Below are 25,799 nucleotides of genomic sequence, written 5' to 3'. Positions count from 1 at the left end.
CCTTAGGCAGCCCGGTGTTTATATTAGTAGGCTGGAAGTGTCTACAGGATTGTCAGATTCTATTGAATTGGAGTTTAATTAAAAACAGCTGCAATTTTCGTTACCATGGTAACCAATTAAAAACATCCGTTCAAGAATGTAAAATAAATGGTTGTCGGTATATTACAAACTAATTTACAAACTCATTCCTGAACTTAAATGAAATGTCAAAAAAATTTTTTTTTTTTTTTTGGGGCTTGTGCTTGTGTTTGTGTTTGTTTGTCATTGTTTGTTTAACTTTGTTTGGTTTGGCGGAAGTGATAAAGTTTAACAGCCTTATTCATAAAAAGTTAGAGCCTCCTTGAAGGCTCCTTGAAGGCCCGATGCTAAAAAACATGATTCATAAACGTCTGTTAGCGCTAATCAGTCGATCAAGGCTCTGCTAAAGTTAGCGGACCGTAGACCCTCCTTTATCTCCCTGCTAAGTCACAAAATGGCCGCCACAAGTTTGAACAGCTGACTTTGACAAGAGCAAAAAACCATACCGAAGATATTTTAGTGAAGGGTGAAGTTACGCAAAGATTAAAAAAAAAACCAGGAAAAAATATTTTCAGGAATTTGTATTTAAAAATCCTCTAAATTAGCAGCAATAAATTAACAATAAGTATGAAAAAAAAAATAGGATGATTAACACAATTATGGCTTTTTGCACAACATAAACATGCGGATCGGAAATGGCGGGAAACAAACTTCTCGCTTTTTATTTTTTTCCTGCTAATTTGCTGTCACTGCTGTCAACTTTTTTTTTTTTTATTATCGATTAGGCCATTTTTTGTCTTTGATTTGTCAAGGTGGCCAACATAACGAGTCTAATCAGTCTATCAGCGGCTCAACAACTAGCAGACTGCTAGCAAGCGTTTATGAATCATACTTCTTGACAACCGTCTAACAAGCTTAATCAGTCTACTAAGTAACAGACCGATCAAACCTCAATTAAGGATTTTTTATGAATAAGGCTGTATGTATTTTACGCAAAGAGTACCTACTATTAGTACCTATATTTTACGTATTGACGTAGACTCTTTTGCAAATAAAGTTTGCAATCAATCGTGTTAAACATCGCAACTTTCCTATTGTTGCGTTAAAAATCCTATTCTTTGTCATCTGTTGATCTGTTTATGCTTTACAGAAGTATATGTAAATCTCAATGCAAACGTTTAGTTCTGTTGTCCACATGTGACTTGCCCTTGGCTTGGCCAGGCCAGTAGCCTGTGTATTTTTACCCTCATATCAAACCACCGAAGGATATTGCATGATTAAAGCTCTTCATAAAATGGCAGCAGCAGTACCGTCTGTTATACACTGGTTTCGGCTTGATTTACGCATTCACGATAATCTAGCGCTTCGTAATGCTATTAACGAGGTTAGTAAACACAAAATAGCAACGTTTTATGGATAAACACTCGTGTAGTTGAATCTTATTAGAATCACTTGTAAATTATCTTGACATTCCCCTCAACTCAAATGTTAAGTTGGCTTTACACATTTACAAATTGTCTACAAATGCCCTGTGTATTCTAAGGCATTATGTGACATTGAGTTCACTCTTATTCATCTTATTGCTACCATTATGTCTGCATCATCTCTGCCTATGTTTGGCAGATGTGTTAAAGCTCACATTATACATTCACATTACTTTACAACAATATGGTATTTGACTATTTTTTATTTACTTTATAAATCAAAACTTGACTGCATGTAATCAAACAGATTTTTTTTAAAGATATATCTTTACATATCACAGAGTTATAATACTTATAATCTGTGCTTATAATAGTTTATATTATAGAGATATGAGTTATAATAGTTTGAATTCCAAGATTAAACAGATAAAGACTTACTTACCTATGACATCACACACAAGTAACGCCATACTTGCTGCATAGAGAAAAGCGTTATAGAAAGAGAAAGATGGTATATAGATTTTTCAAAAAAATCAACCAAATTTTTTTTTTCTTCGCTAAACATTGTCTGCGTATCTATATTTTTATTATAATAGAGGAAAATTCAGATTAACAAATTCAACAGTTGTCAAGTACCATACTATATTTATTTGTATTTTGTATTTTTGATTAAACTTAAAACCAATTTTTTATAATTCCAGGCTGAAAACAGAAAGTACCTCCTCAGACCAATCTATGTCCTAGATCCAGACATCAAAAATAAAGTTGGAGTTAACAGACTCAGATTCCTTATTCAAAGTTTACAAGATCTGGATATCAACTTGAGAAAACTCAATACTCGCCTTTATGTTATAAGAGGTAAAGCAGATGAAAAGATACCAGAACTATTTGATGAATGGCAAGTCAAATACTTAACACAACAACTAGATATAGACCCAGAATATGTGGAAAAAGATTGTGTTATAGAGAAGGTAGCTGAGAAGAAAGACATCTTTATTGTTAAGAGAGTTCAACATACAGTCTATGACTGCAATAGTGTGTTAAAGAAAAATAATGGCAGTGTTCCATTAACATACCAAAAATTTCTCTCATTAGCCTCGGAACTTCCTGTAAAAGAATGTATAGAAATAAAGAAACAAATACCTGATAGCAGTAACCCTTCAGACTTTGAATCTCATGATTATGATGTTCCCAGCTTAAGTGATCTGGGTATTGATGACTCTACACTAGTTGCATGTAAATATGCAGGGGGTGAGACAGAAGGACTAAAAAGACTTGACATGTACATGGCCAGGAAGGATTGGGTTTGTAAATTTGAAAAGCCCAATTCATTTCCCAATAGTCTGGAACCAAGCACAACAGTGCTAAGTCCTTACATCAGTCATGGATGTGTGTCATCCAAATTATTTTATCACAAGTTGAAGGAAGTTGAAAATGGTAGGAAGCATACGGAACCACCAGTTTCTCTAATGGGGCAGCTGATGTGGAGGGAGTTCTACTACACAGCAGGAACTGGTACAGAAAACTTTGACAAAATGAAAGGGAATTCAGTTTGCACACAAATACCATGGGGCAAAAATGATGAGCATCTGAAAGCTTGGGCTGAAGGCAGAACAGGGTATCCCTTTGTTGATGCCATAATGCGTCAGCTAAAGCAGGAAGGTTGGATCCACCATTTAGCCAGACACATGGTAGCATGCTTCTTAACCAGAGGGGACTTATGGATATCTTGGGAGCAAGGCGCTAAAGTTTTTGAGGACTATCTGCTTGATTATGACTGGTCTTTAAACGCTGGCAACTGGATGTGGTTGTCAGCTTCTGCTTTTTTTTATAAATACTTTAGAGTGTACAGTCCTGTTGCATTTGGCAAGAAAACCGATAAAGAGGGCTTATATATCAAGAAATATGTACCTGAATTAAATAAATATCCTGTTGCATTTATTTATGAACCGTGGAAGGCACCAAAAGAAGTACAACAAAGGGCTGGTTGTGTAATAGGAGTGGGATATCCAAAAAGAATTGTGGATCATGATAAAATACACAAAGAAAATATGCAAAAGATGGCTGCAGCTTATAAAGCCAATAAGGAGAAGAAAGCTCAAAGACCACTAAAGAGGAAAAGATCAGATTAATGGGTTATTTTTGTCAAGTGTTAAGTATCTTTTTCAGAGTACAAATTCACTTTTAGTAAAATTATGGTATTCAGTTCTGGTAGTTTATTTTATTTAATCACTGTTTTTTGTTTCTAGTTACCATTTTTGGTGCAAATACTGAACTCATTTCAGGGCCAATCAACTATTTTACCGACACTTTGGGCGTCTCCTGCGTTACCAAAATTGTCTCTGGCGTTACCAAAAAATAGTACTTTCAACAAGATATTTCACGGTTTAATAGGTTAAACTTACGTAGGATGGCATGTATACATGTACACCATCTATTAAATTACAGAAAAAACATGTTTACTTACTTAGAAAAATCTGCAACTGTTTGAAAAATGTCGCGGACAGATAAGTGTCGGTAAAAAAGTTGATTGGCCCTTCATTACACGAAATGTCGTCAAAACGTTTGTGGGATAAAAAATTCACGATAAAAAAATGAATGAAAAGTTTCCTTCAATCTACCTACCAACTCAAAATTCACATTAAAATAATAAATAATTGGCCTTGACATCTTTTGCAGATGATCTAAGTAGCATCGCGACGACACTTGCGCTCGTGACTAAATAGGCCGATTCGGGACAGGATCTCCCGGCCGCACACGCGACAAGTGTACTCCCCCCAGGTGGTCGGGGGTTGATGGCCTGCTCGAGACGCCTCGTGCGCTTTTCCTTTAGCATGTGAAACCAGTCGTCATCATGTAGTGCTCGACCTTTGTGAACAAGGCCCCGCCACTTACTACGATCTTCAGCTAGCTCCTCCCATTGGTTGCTAGGGATTTTAAATGCAACCATGTCGCGCTTGGCAGAATCTTTGAAACGCAACATAGGTCGGCCAACGGGCCTCTTTGCGTCTGCGACCTCTCCTAGCAGAATTTGCCGAGGCAAACGGGTCTGCTCCATGCGGTGCACGTGTCCCAGCCACCGTAGCCGCCTCTGTTTGAGTGTGGCCGTAATGCTGGGAAGCTATGCCACGCCTAGAACAGATTCGTTTGTCACATTAAAAACCACTAATAAAACATATATTTAACCGCGACATTCACGGCAAATTGTATAATTTATAATTCTCTTTTTGGCCACGTTCATTTGATTATCTCGGCGCTATAGTTACTTGTACTATTATCTATTCAAATGCTTCAGACACCAATGAGGGCTATCGCGAATGAATTCGCCGCTAGAGGCGCTAGTGTAGCGTGAGGTCTCCGAAATGTCAAATCTCATAGTTTTTGGGTGAGAATTATTCTAATTATAAATAAACCCGCGTAGGGTTTATTTATAATTAGAATAATTTGCATTACCTGAAATTAAGTTATGGAAATTATGCATTACGGAGCAATGAATGTCTGTGTTTTAAAACAGTTTTGTCTTTCGGAAACTTTCGTCCCCCTTTTCTTTCCGAACAAAACGGGACTACGCAACACTGTGGTTGCTTGATATTTTTATGGTACGGTATTAACCCTTTGACCATTATTTTTTTAAAGCAATGAATCGAGAACTTTAACGATACGCACAGCATAAATGATTTTTTTTATGATTTTTGAGAAAGAGAAATGTATATTATTGCAGGGTTTCCGACTTATGAGACGGCAATATGTTTGCCGCTATCAGCCAAGGGCATTAAGTGACAAGACCGTCATGTCAGTTTGCCGGGGGAACTACGGGTGGCACGACGTATCTAAAATAAATAAATTAAAAACCAATAGATGATTCCGTTGTCATTTCTAACTAACACGGCTAATTCAGCAATAAAGGTAAAAGGCAAATTTGAAGTATTGAATTAAGCTATTGCTCCATATATAAATCAATAACAATTGTAGCCTAACCCACCCTTTCCTTTAATAAACACCAGACACTTAACGGATAGTGGCAAATATATTGCCGTCTTCATTTTTTAAAATTATCAAATAACAGATTTTTTTTCTTTAAACTTTATATCGCCAATCTTGTCTCTGAAAGTAGAGAATTGTGACTATCGGATAAATCCAGCAAACAAAATTTTATTTACAAACATTTTTGTTCAATTGTAAGGAATAGTTAAAAATCTAAGTTCAGGCCTAAGAATCATCATTTAACATGGGTTGGAATAACGTTTATCTGCTATTCTTTTTTTCGTAAATTGGTACGAGTATGTTCTCTTATGCGAACCAAAAGTTATATTAACTAACAACACGTTCATTGAGAAAAAAATAAAATATCTGAGTCGTATGACGGCAAATATCTTGCCGTTACCCACTAAAGGGTTAAGGTATATTAAATATGATTTTAATTTTAATTTAAACTTTGTTTTCACGCCCGTAATAACAGACTTTGAAAGCCACACTTAAAAACCTCGCGCAACAGTGGCACCATCAAGAAAGACAAAAAAACCAGCCAAGAGCGTGTTAGACACGCCCAAAATAGGGTTCCGTAGCCATTACGAAAAAAATAAGTAATATTTTTCTAAGGATTTCGTATTTTATACGGAATCTTCCAAGTTTAGGTATATTTTATACCTTAGGCTGCTATTTAGTAGTAAAACTACTAATAATTCTCAAGCAAACTTAGCCGTTATGGTTTTCCTTGAAAATTTGATATATTTACTACCATCCTGATTTTTTTCAAATATTTCCACCCACCGGTTTAGATTTTAGAGGGGGGGGGAAGCTCGATATTAATGAAAATTTGCACTTTAAAGTTGAATACTGAATATTTCGCAAAAAAAACAATGAATCGAAAAATTGTCTTAGCAGACCCCTAATGGTTTTAAAAGACCTATCCAACGATACCCCACACTATAGGGTTGAATGAGAAAAAAAATCACCCCCACTTTACGTCTATGGGAGGTACAGTCACCAGCACCAATATCTGACACAACAAGCGTGCCTAAATATCTGATACGACTCTATTTTTAGGGCCGGAAGGACGTGTCAGATATTTTTGCACGCTCCGCTGTGGCAGATATTAATGCAGGTGACTGTACATTAAAAAAAAATATATTTTTATTTGTTATTTTACCATATTGTCGGCATAGTTTACATATATATCCGTGCAAAATTACAGCTTTCTAGTATTGATAGTCCCTGAGCAAAGCCGCGGACGGACGGACAGACAGACAGACATGGCGAAACTATAAGGGTTCCGTTTTTGCCATTTTGGCTCCAGAACCCTAAAAACGATAGCTCTCATTGACCTAGTCCCAATCCCAAACTATGAAAAATAATCGAAAATACAAACTGAAATATAGATGCATAGAAAAACCAGAAAAATAAGACCAGTGCTGGGAATCGAACCCAGGTCCTCCCTCGGCATTCCGTGCCACGTGTTATACCACTACACCACCACTGGATAGTGATACAGAGACGAATTTCTCCTATGCACCACATATCTCAGCTTGTTTGTTTTCTTATTTAGTCACTTAAGCAGCGACACTAGCGACATCTATGCTGTAGCCCTCATCGAGAAACTTTCAGCACCCCATTGGAACTAAACGGCTCACCCGGACAAGACCCGGGCTCTCTGGTCCCTTAACCCGGGAGTCCGGTGCCGGCCGGGACCTCAACCTAACCTAACCACTTGTACAGAATATACATATAATAGTACTAACGTACGAGTAACGTACCTACGGGTGCGCAACGCGATGTATGTCGGCCGCACGGCACTAAGTTCGGGATCAATAATTTTTTGCGAAATGGGAACGGTACCCTACCTACTTCCTTTTTCTAAATAAATAGTGATTTCTGAAATTAACGCGATTAATATACATGAAATAACTAACTACCTACCGAATAATTCGTTTAAGTTTGTAGACGTACGATATTCTGGCAGAACCGGATAAGTGCACAATATTTATTTTTATACGGTTTTGCTAGATAAATAAAGCAGAAAACATTGAGTAAGTATGCCTATGCATGTAACTAAAAAAAATTGCACTTATTCTGTTTTGCCATAATACCCTCGAAATAGGTAAGATTAATGATTACATTTATTTGCACATATTATCTAAGCCATACCTACATATAAGTACCTTTAAATGTCATTGGTAGCACTTATAGTACTAAGTATAGGGTTTTGAAACAGTCAGCCCTGTGTATCTTACGCACACATTGACGCGTATACAGACGCCGTCGTGCCTATGTAGATTCAAGAACGCGTATTTTGTACGGCGTGGCCGCCCTGTGCCACTAGGCCATCCGGTCGTCCCGTGATATGTTCCGTGATGTTGGGTGACACTATATACCGGACGTACAATACCGACCTGATATTTTGTGTACACGCCCCTTAGACTTATAGAAACTCTTTTGTCAACTTGACAACTTGACACCAGCAGGGCTACTACGAAACTCGAAGTTCGTGTCGTGCGGTCCCTCTAACACTTATACTATTTTTTACGAGAGATACGATACGGACTTTGAATTTCGATTTTCGTAGTACCCCTGCAGCACAATACAAGTAATGTAATGAGCCTGCAGTTTGTATGGGCGTGTATACGAAATATTGGGTCGGTATTTCCATGTTGGTATTATCCATGCCAGTAAATAGTGTCACCCTGATGTTCCGTATTCCGTCAATAACAGCTGTTTACTGTCAAAGTCAAAAATGGCGTAATATAGTTTCGCGTCGCGATCCAAGTCGTTCTAATTGGAAGTAAAGTGATATAGATATAGTGAGTTATTACTTTATAATTATCATAAAAATGTGATCCTAAATAACTAAAAGTGAATCAGTAATCATTATTACTCATTATGGTTTGAGTTTAAGGTATTTGACCCCGTTTTTGCGATGCCGTTAAACGATTGAATTGAGGTGGGTGTTTATCTTGTTAGTTAGGTATTATGATAAATAATTGTCTGTTTGTATTATTATCTAAACAACATAGGGTACTGTGATGTTTATTGCAGTTTTAGACGTGTTAAATGACAGTATTCTGGATGTTACACAACAACTAATCAGTATTTAATGTGACTCCCATGTCTGCCCTATTTTTGTAAAATTTTATTATTAACTAGCTGTTGCCCGCGGCTTCGCCCCCGTTGTTTTTTTCTGTATTATCTTCCATAAAAACCTGACAGTAATGAACACAACAAAAAAAGAATTAGCGAAATCGGACCAGTCGTTCCCGAGTTTTGCGCTTAGCAACACATTTTACTGTTCATTTTTATTTATATAGATCTGCTGTTCCTTTAAAATTTAGCAATTTTCTCTTCTTGAGAAGCAATACTAAAGTATTTTCAGTAAAATAGTTTTTAAACATTGAAAAAGATTTTTACTAAGTTGCCTATTTTGCTTTGGCTTTGGTATACATAAATCGATAATATAAAACATAGCTCAAGCTCAAGCTTTTATGGCAGGCGTTTTCAACCTTTTGGTTTTAATGGCACACTCTCTGTACATCAAAGTTTCATGGCATACCATTAAAAAATATCTAAGTGCGAGTCAGACCAGCGCGTTCCCTACAGTGTAGACCCATAATAATGTATAACATAACAGACAGCGGAGGCTTATTAATCGCACACGCCACACGTCAGCTGTTTTCCTACCTACTATTTTCTCATTAAAATAGCTATTCATGATTTCAATGCAGCATATACTTTGCAGCAATCGCGGCACATCTGAAAATATATGCGGCACACCGGTTGAAAACGTCTGTTTTATGACCTAAGTCTGGGTGGTATGCTAAGTGTCACTTGGTACAATGTGCTGTACAGTCGCCATCAGATATTTGGGGTGGTCAAAAATATCAGCACATGCACTATATTGTTAAGGTATTGGTTGCACCTTGGTCCCTCGGAATAACTGATGGCCCGCTGCTGCTCACAATACGCTACCTACATTGCTCCTAAGATCAATTTTTTGGACCTATCTGAAACTAACTAACTAATTTGGCTCAGGGACCCAAAGAGGGTCTTGGCCTCCGAAACGAGAGCACGCCATCTGTCCCGATCGTGCGCAGCCTCTTGCCAGTCGTCGACTTGGAGACTGAAATTTCAAATTCATTTGAAATCAAAAAAGTTTTTTTTGGTAATGGCTAGTTGCACAAAATGGTAATATGATTGAAACAGGATGGTACAGTCAACGTCATAAATAAGTGATCATTTCTGTACTTTGTCGCTTTCAATCGTCTCAGTTTCAGTTCTCAGTGTCAGTTGTTTTGTATGGCTTTTCAAACATGATGTTAAAGTGACAAGGTACAAATGTGATCACTTATATATGATGTTGACTCTAAAACAAAAAAAAAACAAACAAAATTTTCTTCAAGATAAATGAAGTTAGAAATGTCTTTGATCCTTAAAAATTTCTCCATGATAGCAAGCACATTAGTCACTACTGCATAATAATCTTGTCATGTTAAGTGGCTTGTAGGCTATATAGTTAAAACCACATTTCATACAGCCAAGTCTTAACTAGTTTCACTGGACTAAGCACAACTACGACTGGCTAATGAGCACAGATTCACTTTCTATTGCAACTTTATTACCATTGCCAGGTATAAATTTTATACCTGGCAATGGTTCAGTCACCTGTGTGGATAGTGTTACCAGTAGTACCTATACCTGAGAAGTAGTTATCAACTATAAATCATTATTTCTTATAAGGAACACCTATTTTACGGTTTACGGGTTACCTTTGTTTCATCAAAAAACTTTTGACACATGATCACTCAAACAATTTATTGTATAATTTTTATTTGGCAAATAATGTTAATTTTACAATGTTATGTTATGAATAGAGACTAGATTATAAGCAACGTAAAAAGCTTCCAATACGCATGCGAATATGGGGTCATTCAAGTATAACGTAAGCAGAATTTTAGTAATTTTTAACCTCCTCCTCCCCCTTGTCAGCGAAAGTCAGCAAAACCCTACCCCATAGTCAAAATACCATATACGGGACTTATCACGCTATTTTTACACAAGTAATATTTACCTCGACGTTTCGGCAACGTTACAGTTGCCGTGGTCACGAGTAGACTGAAGTGTGGGGTGTCAAGTCTGCCTAGCAGCGCGAGTTCTTCGAACTACCCGCACTTGATCACTAATAGTACCGGCACTCGTATCACGAACTACCCGCACTTGGTCACTTTTATTAGTCACCCTATCACACCGACTAACAACGTCCGATCGTCCCTCTGAACATATAAGTCATAGTCGTGATAAGTCCCGTATATGGTATTTTGACTATGAGTGAGAATCACGAAAGTTTAAAACGTTAAACCCTACCCCCCCTATGCTCACGCAAACATTGGTATATATTTTTAATCTATTTAGGTTTCTTTATTGTTATTGCAAAAAAAAACAAGAAATAATAAATAAATATTGCTGACGTAAGCACCATCTAGACCCCCCCAGCCTCCATGTCATCAAAAACCGACTGCCTTAAAAAATACTAAAAAGAAGAAAACAAGTCTAGTGGGCTAGAACTTTGTTAAGTAGCTAACTTAAAGTTCAACAGTCTGGACCCATTAGGTAAAAATCTTTGAGCGTCACTATTTAAATGGGTGTTGAACTTTAAGTTAGCTACTTAACAAAGTTCTGGCCCACTAGACATGTTTTCTTCTTTTTAGTATTTTTTAAGGCAGTCGGTTTTTTTGATTTTTTAAATTTATTATTTTATTTCCCACTTTTCTATGAAAATGGTATATTAAAACGATTATAAACTATATATATTTAGAATGGGCTAATTATAAGCTTTCATTTGATACCCCACTCGATAGATTTGAATAAAATCACTTTTAGTAAACTTAAAATTTGGCGCCAAAAATCCGCCATTTTGATTTTTCAAGAATTTCATGTGCCCAGTGTCACTCGCGTCATCAAGGCGAATCCAATGACGTATCATTTATCAAAATCGGTTCAGCCATTGAGTAGTTACCAGAGGACATAGGAATAGACATACATACATTCTTCGAAGTCGGGTAAAAATAAGCAAAGCAAAGACCCCCCCACCCCCCTCCGTGCTTACGTAATACTTGAATAACCCCTATCATAGCTTTCATGCATGGCTCTATGCATGAAAGCTGTCAAAATATGCTACATAAGCAAGTTGTTCAATCACCCAAAATATTTCTAAAAGTGCAATAATACCATTCCATGTCCATTGAGGTAACCGGGCAGAATTTGACTGCTATGTCAGCATTTGCTTCTGACTATGAATCAATAACTATTCTGTCAAGAAACATTGCAAACAGAGAAAATATGCATCATCACAAGATTTTAGGTAAAATATGCAATAATCGATGAAAACCGGCTAAATACTCGTATGAAAAATAATTATGCAAATATGCGAATATAATCTTGGTCTCTAATTATGAATATCATGAATGTTAAAATAATATTGATTTCTGCCCATACTCACCTAACTAAATATTGTTCAATTGCATACCACTGGTTTACTGTAGTGTACCATTTTCTACAAGGTTAATTGAGCATAACCAAGAAAAGGCGAATAAAAAAAATGATGGACACTAAATGAGTTATTTATTACTCCTATTTATTTCTTTTGTCTATTGTTAAAATTTGTTTCTGAAACATGGTGTGTACACAATGTTTATCACTACCTGCTAACGCAGTTGGTGGTCGGTGGCCGGCGTGCAACTTTTTGGTCTTCACCAACCACCTACTCAAGGAATCGGATCAATAAGAACGAACATTGACCTAAGGAAAAGTCCTTTGTTTCAATAATTACCTACTGAACTGACACTTAACGCGTATTAATCAAGTATTAGAAATTACCCTCATAATACAATCGCAATAAACTGAATGTCAACTATGGCTGTTGACCTATTCATTGTTACTTTCTGCGTTTCAGAATTGAACATAAACATTGCCATGAATTTTATTAGCATAGTTGATTGTGTTTTCTTTATTTGGAAATTAGCTCGCGTTGCCTCATTCGTCTTTGATAAGGAGCAGTGGCGTGGAATAAACATTTTTGTTTGACAGTGAGAAAACCGTAAGTTATGTCTTCGAAAACAACTTCACATATCATGATTGGTTATTTGGAGTCTTTTTGTATTTTTTATTTCAACTCCAAATTTGTTACTTTTACGGGTATCCCGTGAAACATATCGAAAATACAACTGAGACATGGAGCACAGAAAACCAGAAAAAGAGACCAGCGCTTCACAACTTCACATATTTTGAGGTTTTTAGGATTCCGTTCCTCAATTAGAAAAAAACAATACCTTATAGGATAATTTTGGCTGTCTGTTCGTCTGTCCATGCGTCCGTGTGTTGAGACCTTTTTCTCAGAAACGCGTTGAAGTATTAAGTTTCAATTAATACCAAATACTCTTATCTATTTCTTCTTAGAGCAGTGAAAAACCAAACTTCTGAGTCAACGTAATAAAAAAACACAGTGAGTCACTAATAATTAAATGTCAGTGACTAATAAAAAGCTGTTTACTTACAAGTTGCTAGAGAATCAAAAATTTCTTTACTACGTACTTCCAGTTGTCCTAGAAACTTTTTGGAATGAAGGTAGCTCTTATAGCACAACCAGTAAGAAAAGTCTGAGAATCTTATTTTCTTTCTCTCTCTATGTCAGTAACCATCTAAAATGACTCGACACTACGTACATTTTGGACAAGGGCTCAGCTGACACTGGATATCGCACGTAGCCGGTTGAAATCCACTCGCACTTGACTCGAACAGGCTAAGTTTATTCACCTCTACTGGTGTTTTGGCTATAGCGAAGTAAGTTTCAGTTGGCCTCTTGCCGTTTTCCTGTCGATTAGTAGGTGTTTTGTAAGTGAAAGAGCGCGTGATATCCGATTCGATGCGATATTTGTATTTTAGATATTATCAACGTTTGGTCAACAAAATTTAAGATTTATTTTTATTCGACTGGATGGCAAACGACAAGTGGGTCTCCTGATGGTAAGAGATCACCACCGCCCATAGACACCTGCAACACCAGGGGGATTGCAGATGCGTTGCCAACCTGGAGGCCTAAGATGAGATAAATTGAAAATACAAACTGAAATATAGATGCACAGAAAAAACTGAAAAATTAGACCATCACTGGGAAACTCACTCACTCATCACTGGTCTAATTTTTCTGTTTTTTCTGTGCATCTATATTTCAGTTTGTATTTTCAATTTAGTTTTACGGGATGACCGTAAAAGTAAAAATTTGTAATTGAAATAAAAAATACAAAAAGATTCCAAAAACCAATCTTACTAAGATGAGATTCCTGAAGTGCCAGTAATTTCACCGGCTGTCTTACTCTCCACGCCGAAACACAACAGTGCAAGCACTGCTGCTTCACGGCAGGATTAGTGTGCAAGATGGTGGTAGCAATCCGGGCGGACCTTGCACAAGGTCCTACCACCTGCAAAAGAGATATTTAAAAACCACGCTCTCCGGGAGTCCCGGCGGGGTGTAGGTATTTACATATTATATTTAAATACCTACACCCCGTATGTATTATATGTATTATTGCACGCGGTAGGTACGGAATACCGAGGACCTGGGTTCGATTCCCAGTGATGGTCTTATTTTTCTGGTTTTTCTGTGCATCTATATTTCAGTTTGTATTTTCAATTTAGGTTTTACGGGATGACCGTAAAAGTAAAAATTTGGAATTGAAATAAAAAATACAAAAATATTCCAAAAAACCAATCTTAATATTATATGTATTTATTTGGAGAACAAACAGAAATAGGTGTACAGAGATATACAAATATTATCAGTATATCTAAATTAGCATGCACTGCATCCCCTAACAGATCTCACCAAGACATGCTTACCTACCAACCAGGCAACCCCCGAACCAACCAACAAACCAGCCAACTTTAGCCAAGAATGGTACCTATCCATCCAGGACACGATGATGGTGCAAACAGGCAGGTGTACCATTTGGTTTACTTTTAAAATATTTTTACTGCGAGAACATAGTTAAAAAGATTGATCTCTCAATAAAATGGTAAACCAAATGGTACACCTGCCTGATTGCACCAGGCTATGTATATACATACATATATACATAACAATATGTACATTTAAACAATAAATCATGTTTTTAGTTTTTTTTTACAATTATGAGAAATGTAGTTGGCAACCCTACAGTTCGGTACACGTGACAGTCGCGTGCGCAGCTATCGGTGTCGAATAATAAACAGTGTCCAATAGCTTCACAATTGTACAATTGCTCCCGAACTCTCTAATCTATGGGCTAATCGGATAACAGGCTGATCACTGCAGATTACTTCCTGCTTGGCGGTGGTCAGTACCTACGAGTATGCATGATATTGATATCTGGTCTGTTGGGGGGTGTAGAGTGATTCTAGGGGGAAGCGGGCAGCTTCAGCTGTATTTATATAAACTTATAAACTTCGCATCGAACAGACTGCATGTTAAAAATGATCTCCGCTGTTTATTGTCTACTATGAGCCACGGATTCACCAATTGATTAATAAAGTCGAACCAGAGTGCTCTCACTAACTGGATGCATACCTACATAGGGTGATAAACACATTACCTATACGGTATAGGCTATACTCCCCTTTGCGTCGCTCAGTCGGGTAAAAATAAAAACACTCGTTTATATTTTTAGTGTTTAGAACAAGGAACTAGCGTGAAACTCGTGAGCATCAGAATGACTGACCAAAATGGTAGATCAATGTTAGAGTGATTGTGATGTATAGATATCATTTAATAATTTTGTAAATCTGTTTAAAAAAAATATACCTCGTTGAGTTTCTTGCCGGATTCTTCTCAACAGAGGTTTTTGAACCGGTGGTAGATTTTTTTTTTGACATTCATAAGTGCTTGTTATATATAGCCTAAATTGAATAAAGATATTTTGACTTTGACTTTGAGAGTACCGTCAGCATTTACTACCTATTTGCTATTATTTACTACCTTGGTAACGTATTTACTACCTAAGTTAAAAGATATATATTATTATATATATATTTAATAAAGTGGGCAGTCATTTATTATGTCGGGGTTGGACTCCTAATTTGCAACTTTCTATGTGTTATGATTTACTACCTATTTACTACCTACACATATATTTTTTCTAGATTTTTGAGGCCAAAAATATAGATTTTATAAGCAAATGACTGACCAAAATGGCAAATCAATGTTAGAGTACCAACCATCAGCATTCACTCATTCAGTAGGTACACAAACACAAATGGTAATGAGCTGGCATTTTGTCTTTGTGTAAAGTTATTGTACTACTTAATTTGTGATGTTCAAATAAAGAATATTCGTATTGTTAAATTTGTAATGAGATCATGATTTACACATACAGGCAAGCAGTTCAGTACACCCAATTTGATTCGTGGGCCATAGAACCTCATAGCATATAATTTTAAGTGTACCTACAACTATCACTATGACAAGGTTGTATTGTATTCTAGGAATCAAATTGGTTGGCTGTACAATGTATTGCAGATAATAGAATTACGTAAATACTTATTGTGAGTTACACTTTAGTGGTGTGAAATGGGTTGAAATGAATGTGTGGTTAACCACCTTTAGGTAATAAGTTGGAATTAAATTGTAGATTGGTCATCTACCTATATTAAATATAATTGCATCGTACTCGTCGCATTATTAATTCATAATCAAATTAAAATAATAATTATGATTCTCATTAGCTTTTCAAAGTATTGCCATAATAATAAAAAGGGGAAATATAAAATGACAGCCGAAAATATTTGCCAACACGAGACTTTATTTGCCACAAATTAGCATCAAAAATAACGTCTGAAACTATAAAGGCCTGTGATGCTGTTTCTGTCTATTCGGACAAAACAAACAGAGATAGCATCACAGATATCTGTCACATATTAAAATTATAAGCTATTAAGTGCCTATTTAAAGAAAGAATAATTACAAGGGTTGAGAAATTTATTCAATGATCACGATAACTCAGCGAGCAAATAAATGTGTGTTAAAGTTTAAAGGCGTCCTTTCAAACTTTTTTAGAACTCTTTAAAAATTACTCTTTAAGAAATATGATTTGGTTACAGATTAGCCATGATAGGCGAAAATATGTGCATTGGATTTGGAGGTATACCATCAGGCAAAAGTGGCGGCTGATGATCAATACTATGGTAAGTAGTCATTAATAATATTTGGTCCTTCGAACCTGATGTCTAATACACGTTCTGATAAGTTCACAAAAAGTTTCAATTTATAATTTTGTAAAAATAGGTAAGATTTATTATATTTGCTCAATTTTTGCTCGAGATCTCCTATCTCTGTAAAATTTATTTTGTTATTGGAAGTAGAATCGATTTGCATGAAAACTGATAAATAATCCAATACCAATCATGAGTGATGAGTTGATGTCTTCCAGGCCAGTGTCAATTCGCAAAAACGTGCTACATAATGTCATTGATACCATTATCACATTTGACCTGGTCGTGTGAAAAAAAATCTACACGTCACCTTGATACAGATTCTATCATACATCTTATCAGAATGTCCTTGACATCTATTCGTAGAGCAATGATCGCTTCGGTATTGCATGGATCGTCTATTTTTTTCTAGTATTAACTGAAGTGTCTTTTATTACAACACATACTCGTGATCTGATACCAAATCTTCGGCAAGACAACCTCTATACGTCTAGAGCAGTGATTCCCAAGTGGTCCTGGACATCCACAGACTTGCGGGTCTACTCGTGAACAAAAAATGGGGGTCATAAGATTATGGTCCACGAAAATTATCTGCTTTTGCTAAAGGCAAAATGTAAGCATAGTTATTATAAGGGCCTACCTACATTGTTTTAAGATCTACTAAGAGATAATATTTTAATAAGGCAGGCACTGGACAGAACTCAGAAGCGACACAATTTTAATTTTTTGGCGGTTTAAGAATGTTGTAGAAATGTAGCGCTCCACCGAACCAGTAAAATTTGAAAGTGGTCCAGAGGAAAATAAGTTTGGAACTACTGGTCTAGAGTCTACTCTCTACGGAGCTGATCTTTTGAATTTAATAGATCCACGGTCTGGCCGGCATAGTGAGCACTTGCTAGATCAGGCCAAAACAACGGGAAGCAAACGTTTTGGATGCCTTATTTTCTATAAATGTCGCCACCAATAGTTTCGGTTGCAAAAAAGACTTAGTTTTTAGGCCACAAGAGCAAATAGTCTGCCACACGGGGTCTTTCTTTCCAAATTTGTCCATTTTTATAGACTTTCCCTCATGGGGTAAATTTTCACCTACGCATTGTAATACTGAGGCCCCGGTAACGTATTACTATCAAATTTTTCATACGTTTCGTCGTCCATTAATATGCATCGGGATTTGTCCTGCAGCAAAATGTTGTACAAGTTGTGACACCTTTTTCTGGATCGTATTTGCTGCTCGGCTCTTCTTTTTAGCATTTTTTGCTTCTTGTAAGTTCGTATATTATTTCTCTTTTTGATATTTTGTACTGTGCCTACACTAACTCGCTCTTTCATAGCAATATCGCGAACAGGCATGTATTTTTTCGATCTTCGACTTTTGGATTTGCTGGGCCGCATCTGTGCCGTGATTTTGGTAAATGATATTAGATTTGGTAATATGATATTCTCCAAATTTTTTAATGATTTGGTGTACAGCTGACTTGGAACATTTAAACATTTTTTGCAATTTTCCGTAGTGAATATTGGCCTGTGCACCATTTTTGCAGAATCAATTTGCTATTTGCCATTTTAATTCGCTGCATTGTGAAAGATATTTGGTAGTTAACGGAAGTAACAAAACTATTGACAGACAGACTATTGGTAAAATCATAACTATAAACTGTTTATAGAAATAGTGTGAAAGTTGAAGTATAAGTAGGTTTAAGCATGTCCGCTTAGTAAATTGAACAGTCCTTATACCTAGTATAAAAGGGTCAAGAAAAAAAGGAAGTAAGGAATAATGATAGGAGGGGAAAGAAAGGGAAGATTGGCTATATAACCAAGATGTTTATAACGCCAATACGACCGCGAAGTACATACTTCATGTGCAAAGGGCTCCTGGAGTCATACTGGCATTGGCAGATATAGAACTCTATCATACTCCACCAATCAGCAAGCGTCAGAAATCGTTACAGCATTATTGTAATGTTCTATTTCTAAATAATTAAATAGAAGAGGCATGGCAAACAATGAAAATGTTTTAAATAGGAAACACGTGCTCAAGAGTGTCCAGCTAAATGATGAATATAATAATGAAATGTTTTTATTAGAGGCGCTTTTCCATAATCCATAAGTGTAACGTATGTGGAATTCCAGTTTAAATAATTCTGCCATATTTATAAACACCGAGTGTGTAATGTACTTAATATATGAATGCATGGCTAACAGCGCACGCGCCGCTGACATCACACCGTAAGTAATCGACCGTTTCAATGTCGATCGCACTATTTTATATGAATGCTGGAGAGTTTTACCAGTCAATTTTATAAAAAAAAAAACGTATTTGATTTTCTGCATCTTTTCAAGATGAACATCTACACGCTACTTTATTGCCTTAAGATTAAGGTCCGTGCATACATATTTTTGTAATTTTAGCCGTTTCGATATCTTTGTAGTTGACTGTATTTAAAACTGACTCAGGTTTATGCAAACACAGGACAAAGACAGGACAGGACGGACAGGAAAAGTTTTAGAAACATTAATTCTTCTTTCATATCCTAAATTATTATTTTATTAGTCAGGATCGGGATAAGGAGAAACAGTTAAAATACTATCGAACATAAATAAATTGTCTTGTCCTCGTATACATAGTACACACAGGTGTTTTCTCAAGGTTGCCTCTAGTCAAGTTAACAACTGATGGCAGCTCCGATGTTATTAACGGCAATCACCCTGCTCAATTTCACCGAACATTGCATCAAAGAAGCGTGCAACGTTAGTACAATCATTAATCCTGTCGCGTTAAATAAATACCACCTGGGGACCTGGAAGTCTTAAAATCTGCATTATTGTCTTAAGTCTGAGCTCGACTCTAAAAATACCTTATGTTACGCTTAACTTGACTTGATTGCGCTTGCGCATCAGGCTGCTCTGTTACCAGTTAGTCAAAGAGCTCATTTCGGTTCCTTCACAAAAAACTGGACTTTTTCTTCATGGGGTGATGGTACTTGCCATGGGTATTAATGTGTAAGCATTTCTTGTTTACACTTACTTACATAAATATTTTATTCCATTTGATTAGTCAGATCTTCGAAAAACATCTGGACACTTAAAGATACGTTGACGATTTTGCGATCGATAATATTATACCGTAGACACATTTTTTTCTTGAAGGAGGGAGGTGTGTACACTACAACATTTTCGAATTTATTTTTTCAGAGTTTGTGTCCATATATTCTACACCTTTAGTCTTTATTACGGAAAATTTTGGCAAGGTCTACTACTAACTGAAGCCAATTGTTATTTCACAACTTATGAAATCTTTAAAAAGTGCTGTATCATCGAGCGATGGTTTCCGTTCTCGAAGGAGTACTAAGTATTTCCATTCATTATTAAATATGGTGGCATTATTCCAGGCATAAAATGCAAAGTCATTTCATGATGTCGTCATCTTTTATGGCAGGATGTCTTGAATTATGCCCACACGGATTGAGTTTTTCCTATTATGATTAAACGTCATACGACAGGAATTGGGGATAAAGTTTCTTTTCATTTCTTCATTCATGATTCATGACTTTTTTTTGCTTGGGAAATACCGAAGCTTAGTTCATTCATTATTGAATCTTACTTATTGTTATTTTACATTTTATTGTTTGAGTTTCAGTAAATGAGTCTTTATTTATTTTAGAACGTTTTTTGATCGAGCGAAATTTTAATGTATAATTTTTCGAACCGTTAAAGAATCAAGAAAGTTTTCTAAACTATAGGTAGAGTCATTCACGATGACGCGTGCCATGGTGACTCTTATTACAATGTCATTAATGTCTAATTTTGACAAAATCACGCGTCTTCGTGGATGGCCCTAGGTATACTGCGTATATTTTACAAATTTAGATGTTGCATCCAAAATTGATTAAAAAAATTACCTACCGTTAAAAATCCTTTTAGTCCAAATATGACTCGATTGAAATCAGGTTGCGACGCATTATACGTACCTATCGATAAAATCAAACATGCCAGTGATTGCACGGAAAAGATAAAAGCGCATACAGCCATACACACAGAATTACGTAGCGTGTTACTCACTATTTATCTACCAGGACCGCAGGCTTGTCACGGTACCTGCAGCCGCAACCAAATAGATACACGCCGTGTGACTGGCTGTTATCATTCGACGGAGCGACGCCGCTGTGGACGCACGCGATTTAAAAAACGAAAAGTTCTGTTTTCAAATCGCCCGTCAGATTTTTCAGTATTCACAAGTTTAACTGAGTTGGATTGTGAAGTGTGTTGGATTTTGTTTTTTATTAGGAAATTATGTGAGTATTTATTTTTTGTACTTTTTGTTTTAAATTTTAAAAAAGTTTTCTTACAAAAAGCAGATTTTGAGAAATTTAGATATTTTTAAATTAGTGTTTAATTTAGAAAACTTTTTGTTTTAGAACACATTTAAATTTTACTTTTTTTAAGTCACTTCAGTATCTGTTATCTCCGTAGTTGCTCTAGTTTGGCATTTCTGTGCAATTTTACTATATATATATATAGCTTTATTTTTTAAAAACAACAACTTTAATTAACATAAATAGTCAGATAATACGCTATCAGTTGCAATAAACAGTTGCAAGCAATGCACCTGTATAGGTATACACTGATTTTGTAATCAATAATAACATTTCGGCATTGGGTTTCGATATTAATACGGCTCGCTTGAATTGACACGTAATTCTATACGTAGTCTAGATATCTAGTGTTTCTTTGGAGCTGCAATATCAGGTGTAGACTTTCTATTAATAAATATTTCAAACTGATCATAATTATACTAACGGATTATGCCTTTTCGCAGAATAATTGTTTGCCAAATGATTCATTTACCAACTGTCTCATTTGCCAACTCCCAATTTCTCCGAAACCAAGCATTTTTCTCAGTATATTTTCTTAGGCTTTTATGGAACACAGTAGGTTAGGTTAGGTTTGTTTTATGAAAGTTTTGGAGAATACATGGTTTCATAGAAAATCGTGAGTTGGGAAATGAAACAGTTGGGAATCGTAGTTGGGTAAAGAAAGGCAGATAACCTTATACTAAACTAGACTAGATATACAAGCTTGATATGATGGGATGCGATGTTGACGTAGTTTGAAAGCAATGTGGTAGGTGATTGGCTAATGGGTTTAAAATTAAAGATACAATATATATCACATTATAATTAAAAATACCCATTGAGAAAGCATTTTTTTATAACTATCTTCATCACAATACACTATTTCTTGAAGTTACTAAACATTTTAATTATTTACCTACTAGTTATTTATAAGAAGTCTTTTTTCTTTGCTGTTCAGAACGTGTCTTTTAAGTTGTGACCCTTCAATACAATGACTCTTTGTTGAACACCACATAGAAAACAATATAAAAAAACAGGTACACGGAAGAAATATATATAGATTTATATATATTTCTTCTTTCTTGGATATCTATATCCAGGCAACCTTTTACAAAAGAAGAAAGTGAGAAATTCTACTAGGATCATGTATGCTTTTGAATTCAAGTATCCCATGTGTGATTGTTCCTTCACATCAAAACAGAGCAATTGGATTGTGCAAATTTTAATTTCTGTGGCGAACAAATAGTTATATTGCCGGTCTTTGTCAGATGGGTTAATTTTTTATCTTACCACTTAGTACTTAACTTAATACAAAATGTTAAAAAAATCGTCTAAAGAATTTCAGCTGATGGCTGGTTAGTTTTACTGCCCACTTGCAAAGGTTTTTCACCGGTATTTCGGTTTAAGATATAATAACGTCGTCAACGTAAATGTACATTTTGAGCATCGATCCATGAATAGAAACTGTGATGGAAACATTTATAGCCGCAATTGAAAAGTTCTGAAAATCATTTGGTTAATAAAGCTGCTGACTTTTGTCCTCGTTCGGAGCAGAATTCAGTGCGAAAAATACGAATGTTAGCTCTCGAGTTTTGGGTATTCTATTTACTAATGGTTTTTAATCGGAATTACTTAAATTGGTAAAGTCTTGATGTGAAATACTTTGAACATGCATGGAAACATCTGCTAACTACAATTAAAAGGCTGTTCAACCAAACAAACCCTATCACCTGCTGAAATATTCCGGAAGAATTCGAAGATATCTTGAGTAAGGTTCTACCTATTTTGACATAATTTATTACTGCATAAATTCGTATCGCGTAGTATTGATTGGCATAATTAGCATATCGCCGAAACTCGAGCGGAAGGGAGCGAGAGTAAGGGTGTAAGTTCTGTGTATCGGGTCCCAGTTCGTCTAACCTAACCTACTTTCTGTTACCAATTAGTTTCTGTCTGGGGTTTTCTTGAGAAAATAGTGCAATGTTTTCATTATGTGAAATTATGCGAAATTACTCTTGTGCCAAGTACATTTTATGCGAAGTAATTATTCTCCTATAAAAGTTTATGCGATGTATGTATATTATGCTAAGTAAGTTTTAGGCAAACAAGATTATGCAAGATGGGGTGTACCTCTTGTATAAATACATGTTTATCCGTTATTCATATCATTAGTATTACCTATAACACAAGCTTTACTTATTTTGGACTAGGTTAATTGGTGTCAATTGTTCCGTAATAATTATTTATTTTAACTTGCCCATCTGAACGAATCCAGACATTTTAGTGTCCTGCTTGTGCATGTAGCAAAAGCAAAATCAAGTACATGAATGTTTCGGTTCAGAAAGATGCGTATACGTAAATAAAGACCTATGTCATTATGTCATTCAACACTAATGATTCACCGGATGTGTATAATATAACACTGACATTGATTTGGGTACTATAGGTATTTACTATTATAACTTTATGGTTATTGAATTTGGTTGTAGTCATTCCTATTACATAATTATTACGACTTTTATAGCTTTTTCTTTTGGAAATGTGTTTCACTGAAAGCGTTAGGGCATTTTAGGGTGCGGCATTACTTTATCTCGGCGAGGAAACTTTTATAATAAATCGTCACGGCGAAATCCCCGCAAGCTGACATCCTGATTGTATCTTTTTTCCTCAAGTTCGCACATAAATGATTAGGTACTAAAGACTAGGATTTAAATTGTAAGGATCAGTTGAGATGCGACGCTGCATTCTTCATTGAGAGTTGCTTCAAATGAGTAGAAAGTCTTTGAAGTATTCTCTCAATAAAATATGCAGCTTCGCGTCGACTCTCGGTGTGAATTGATCCTAATTGTTTTTTAAATATAAGAATTAATTATTATTTTTTTCTACAAGGTGTTGTAAAATGAATCCAGAGTAATTCAGCAACGCAATTTTTGATTCATCATGTATTTGTAGAACTTTTCGGATAGGATGGGTACGGTGCGGTGACACATGACATTAAGCAATTATAGGGTGTGACAATGTAAATTGGAATCGATTTATTGCGATTCTCGATTAAATATTGTAAGGGCGTGTAATCGTTTTATTAGTTATGTTTATATTTTTACTAGCTTTTACCTGCGGCTTCGCCCGCGTAGCAAGTGTTTTTGCTTGTCTATCGGGATCTCACAAACCATGCGGTCTTCTTTGGCTTATATCAAAACTAATAACGGTAAAAAAAATACAAAAACCGTAATAACAAAATTGAATAACAAAGTAACAGTTAAAAACATCAAACAATACGAAACACTTGAAACAAAGACGCATTTAAGGACCTTCGCTCTCGTACTAATTGACAGATGATGCGAGTCAAACGATTTGAAAAGATTCTGGAATCGATTCGGTCGATAAGCAAAGTCAAGGTCTATTGTAATAGTTTCGTTTTACGCGATGAAAGTTGACGAGATTAAAATTTATCTTATTAGTTTTATAACAAAATATTGTATTTTTAAGTGATTTGTGTTTATTATTACGAAATATTTTAAGCTAAATGGAGATTTTTTTTTTGTTCTTTCAAGATTCAAGTATATTTTTTATAAAATATTGGCCTGACACATTCATGGCGTGGAATGGAAAAAAACAAATGTCACCGTACCCAATCTAATCGAAAGTACCTACTATAGTCGCGCTTTAATACTGTGTACTTTGAATATCGACGAATGTATGGAAATATTTTTTGAAAAATCCTTAAATACGTTACAAGCCTTATAGTATGCCTCCAAATCGAACTTCGTATCTCGACGTTCCGTTCACGCTTATAAAAACAAGAAGGACGGCACTATACGAACTCCAAGTAGTTGCCCACCAGGAGCGTTCAAACTTGCTCAACTATCTGCTGAAACATTCCTCATTTGTTTTAGGACATAGTTCCTTAGTGCCAAAAGCGAGTATTCCTAGATCTGTTAATTACTCGTAATATTGTTACCATCGTTACTGTTGATCAGAAACAACAACCGTCAAGGTCTTGTTATCTAACAATTTAACCTTACTCCTATATACAGGGTGTGACTTCTCAGTTTCAGTACTGAATTTTAATTAGCTTAGTACGATTAGTTTAGTTATAGGTTACTCAGGATAGTATAGTGTCATTGACGCTACGAATAACTATTTAGGATTCGTGATTTTCTGCAGTTAACTTGAAGTTTTCGGGTTCATTTTTTAACCCTCGACGCAAATAGAGGGGTGTTAATAAGTTTGACCGCTATGTGTGTCTGTGTGTCTGAATGTCTGTGGTTCTTAGTCATGTATCATCAAAATCGGTTTAGCCGTTTTTGGGATATTGAACTTTGAAGTGACAAAGTCGGGGGTTTTCCAACTTTTGGTTGGTTAGGTTAGGTAAATGTTATCGGTGTTAGAGAGACAGTCCACGCCATAGATAAAAAAAATCTGTCTGGAGACTTTAGAATTGGTGTAAACAAACAAAATCAAAGTGCATATGAATTGAAATAACTTTCTCTTATTTTAGTATCTTGCAGTGGTTCATGGCGGTTGATTTAAACGCAAGACACACGCGAACTACTTACAGAGAGAATACGTTGTCCACATAAATTATTGTATTCACGTTTTTTATCGTGAACTGGCTGTTATTTACTTAAAAACTCGAATTATTCCTTACGAGAAATTTAAGTCTTCCTAAATTCCTACATCACTAATGTACCTGGCGTGTTTTGTGTCACTTTGTATATGGTATTATGGGTAAGTATTATCTATAATATTATATTCGAAAACAACAGCTACACAA

General features: G+C 35.8%; 2 protein-coding genes across 6 annotated transcripts in view; both read left to right on the top strand.

Moving 5' to 3' along the window:
• Nucleotides 1-303: 303 nt before the first annotated feature.
• phr6-4 ((6-4)-photolyase) lies at nt 304-3,647 on the top strand. The gene is made up of 2 exons (XM_074095608.1): nt 304-1,402; nt 2,144-3,647. The coding sequence occupies exons 1-2, from the start codon at nt 1,292-1,294 to the stop codon at nt 3,572-3,574; spliced, it is 1,542 nt and encodes a 513-aa protein (XP_073951709.1). The 5' UTR covers nt 304-1,291; the 3' UTR covers nt 3,575-3,647.
• Nucleotides 3,648-8,168: 4,521 nt separating this feature from the next.
• Ctns (lysosomal cystine transporter cystinosin) overlaps nt 8,169-25,799 on the top strand; it is a 58,432-nt gene continuing 40,801 nt past the window's right edge. For 3 of the 5 annotated variants that reach the window (XM_074095613.1, XM_074095615.1, XM_074095609.1), the window contains exon 1: nt 20,804-20,962. The gene's annotated coding sequence lies outside the window, so the exon portion shown is untranslated. Of the gene's footprint in view, nt 8,380-16,559; nt 16,644-20,803; nt 20,963-25,799 lie in introns of those variants that run through there. The other 2 variants (XM_074095610.1, XM_074095611.1) reach the window with 2 other exon arrangements.

This window comes from Choristoneura fumiferana, chromosome 12, assembly GCF_025370935.1.
Source record: "Choristoneura fumiferana chromosome 12, NRCan_CFum_1, whole genome shotgun sequence".
In the NCBI taxonomy this organism is placed as follows: Eukaryota; Metazoa; Arthropoda; class Insecta; order Lepidoptera; family Tortricidae; genus Choristoneura; species Choristoneura fumiferana.
The sequence above is the reverse complement of the archived record's forward strand: the minus strand, read 5'-3'. Positions and strand labels throughout refer to the sequence as shown.